Source organism: Neomonachus schauinslandi, chromosome 11 (assembly GCF_002201575.2).
Source record: "Neomonachus schauinslandi chromosome 11, ASM220157v2, whole genome shotgun sequence".
NCBI classification, from domain to species: domain Eukaryota; kingdom Metazoa; phylum Chordata; class Mammalia; order Carnivora; family Phocidae; genus Neomonachus; species Neomonachus schauinslandi.
The window spans coordinates 14,765,742-14,768,691 of NC_058413.1; the positions used below are offsets into that span (position 1 = coordinate 14,765,742).

The 2,950-nt window shown below is 62.2% G+C and overlaps 1 protein-coding gene across 2 annotated transcripts in view; it reads left to right on the forward strand.

Moving 5' to 3' along the window:
• The first annotated feature begins 1,048 nt into the window (after positions 1-1,048).
• Positions 1,049-2,950, forward strand: part of SPI1 (Spi-1 proto-oncogene) — a 16,112-nt gene continuing 14,210 nt past the window's right edge. For both annotated transcript variants that reach the window (XM_021684803.1, XM_021684804.1), the window contains exon 1: positions 1,049-1,290. In XM_021684803.1, coding sequence (XP_021540478.1) covers positions 1,246-1,290 — 45 coding nt within the window. In that variant the 5' untranslated portion in view covers positions 1,049-1,245. The remainder of the gene's footprint in view (positions 1,291-2,950) is intronic.

The window sequence follows — 2,950 nt, forward strand, 5'->3', positions numbered from 1 at the left end:
AGATGGATGGATGGATGGATGGATAGATGGATGGATGGACGAATAAGTGGATGGATGAGCCAATGGATGAGCAGATTGAGAGCTGGATATACAGTGGATAAACAGATGAAAATATAAAGGGATGGATCAATAACAGATGGATGAGCTGACATATGATCATATCAATAGCTAGATGGACAAATAGAGGAACAGGTAAGTGGATGGATGAATGGACTAACAGATAAATGGATGAATGAATGGACAGCTAAATAAACTGATAGATAAATGAATGTATGGTTGGCTTGATGAGTAAATGGATGGATGGATAAAAAATGGGTAGGAAAATGAGAGTGGATGGACAAGAAAGGTTTGTGAACTAGGAAGACTAGATTGATGCTCAGGTATCAGTAACGGGTGGGAAAACTAGGAAATCTGGGTCGGGAATAGAGCCCCTAGGGATTTGGAAGAAGCAGTGGTGCTCAGGAAACTGGGAGGGGAGGGTGCAAGAACCCAGGACCCTCCTCTGGTGGCAGGGAAGCTGCTGTGAAGGCACTCAGAGGGAGGGGCAAAGCAGCACTAGGCTGAGCCCTGGGGTGGACAGAGCATAAGGGTTGGGGACCCAGGACCCAGAAGAGCCAGGCCTGGCACTCTGCTAGATCAGAGCTCTCAGCCAGCCAGGCTGAGCCCAGAAAACAAAGACCCCGAGAGGCCACCCCTACCAGCTCTGACCCCCAGCAAGTGACTGTTGGCCACACGGGGATCTAAGAGCAGTGGGCATCTGCGGGGCGAGGGGGCCCCGGCAGGGCCTGGGGGAAGCAATGGCTTCCCTGTGGTAGAGCTAGCCTTCCTCCGTCCCACTCTTTCTCCCCACCCCAGCCTTCAAGACCGCCCCTCACAGTTCCAGCTTCCTCTGGGCAGGGGGCCTGGCCCCCATGGCCTCCCAGGCCAGCCCCTGGAGCACCACCTGCCCCGGCCGGCCTGAGACTTCCTGTAGCGCAAGAGATTTATGCAAACGGGCTGGGGCGGTGATGTCACCCCAAGGGGACTATCTCCCAGTGGCAGGCCCTTCGATAAAATCAGGAACTTGCGCTGGCCCTGCAATGTCAAGGGAGGGGGCTCACCCAGGGCTCCCGTAGCTCAGGGGGCAGGCCTGAGCCCTGTGCCCGCCCTGAGTTCGTCCAGCCCCCGACGGGGCGCCCCATCCTGAGGGGCTCCGCACTGGCCCCCACCGAGGCAGGGGACCTGACTGGCTCGGAGCTCGGCTGGATGTTACAGGCGTGCAAAATGGAAGGGTTTCCCCTCGTCCCCCCTGTGAGTACCGGGACTCCTCTCCTAACCTGACCTGCGGCCCTCAGACGACCGTCCGCCTGCCCACCAGCCAGCCAGCTGGCCTCCCAGGCTCACTATCAGTGGGAAGTTGGTGTTTCCTCCCCGGAGCTCCTGGCCTGAGACCCAGCGAGGGGGCCATTGGCTTCTTCGGAGCGTGTCCTGGCGGGCTGAGGGCTGGGCCCATGGTGGGGCTGTGATCGGTGGGGCCTGAACGGTTATTTATAGATGGGGCTTGGGTGGCAGGCTGAGCTCCTGGGCAGGGTGCTGGGCTGGGGATGGTGAGGGCGGTGGCAGAGCGGTGGCAGAGGAGGAGATGGGGAGACTGGTGTGCGGGGGAAGCCGGTCCCCCAGACAGTAAAGGCTGGAGGGCAGGAGGCAATAGGCCAGAGGTCTCAGCCCGTGACCTGGGTGCTCCTGGAGACGGAGGCTGGCTTATGTCTGGGTCCCCAGTGCCCGGTCTGGGGCCTGGCACAGGGGACATGGTTGTTGACCCGAGGGTCTGGGCCTGGGGCAGGCGGGTCCCCAGGGGCTGGGCGGCAGCAAGAAGCGGAGCAGAGACTAGGACGGCAGTTGGGTTGGGGCACTGGCCAGGGAGCGGGGAGGGGAGGGCAGGGCTGGAGCTGGGCCCATCTGGGGCTGAGCTCAAGGGCGCTGGGGTAGAAGCCGGTAGAGTGGAGGCTGGAGCGAGGGCAGGCGCTGAGGGTGGGACGAGGTCGGGGGCTGGAGGTGAAGCAGCAGGAGTCCCAGGGGAGCCCTGGAGGGCAAGGGCAGCAGGCCGGGGCAGATCCCCACTGCCCCTGCTCTGCGTGACAGTTGCAGCCTCAGGCAGGTGCAGACCTGGGCCCCTCAGAGAGGACCCCCTCTATCTTTCCCACCTCATCCCCACTCAGCAGGGGTGGGAAGCCCTGGGGGAGCCGGGAAGTGTTCAGCAGGGCCTGCCCACCTGACTCAGCTTTCCCGGCCTAGAGGCAGCTCCCTTCCCCCCCCCACCCCCGCCCCACCCCAGCCAGGCCTCAGAGCCCCGGGAGGCACCCCAGGCCTGACATCCTGCTGTTGGGCTGCGCTGCCTGGAAACCCGGTGCTGGGTTCCTGGCCTTCTTACTGGCCAGACGCACACAGCTCCGGCAGCCGTCCCAGACTGAGCCTTGTCCCACCCTCCGCACCCACCACCGAGAAGGAGGGGGAGGGGGCAGGCAGGGGTGGGTGGAGGTGGTCCCAGGAAGAGCCAAGTCTGCCTCAAGAAAGCCACAGTCCCAGAAGCTGGGCCACACTGTCTCTGACCCTTGACCTCTCAATCCCTAACTCCAGACACAGCTAGGCAGGAAGCACATCTTCTTGGGCTGCTACACCAAACCCCTCAAGAGCTACTCCTGGGAAGGTGGGCTCCCAAGGCACCCTGGCCCCCCACCCAAGCCCTGAGGGCCAGAGTAACTGTTGTGCAATCCCTGGGCACACGCTGCGGGGGTGGGGAGAGGCCTGATGACTCTCTGAAGACTTGGTGTGCTGTCCCTGTGCCTGCAACGGGACAGGGATGAGTGAGGGGTGGGTAGAGGGGAAGAGGAGGGCAGGGAGGAGTGAGGGGTCGAGGGGCAGGAGGAGGAGAGGAGGACAGGGAGGAGTAAGGGGTGGAGGGGAGGAGGGA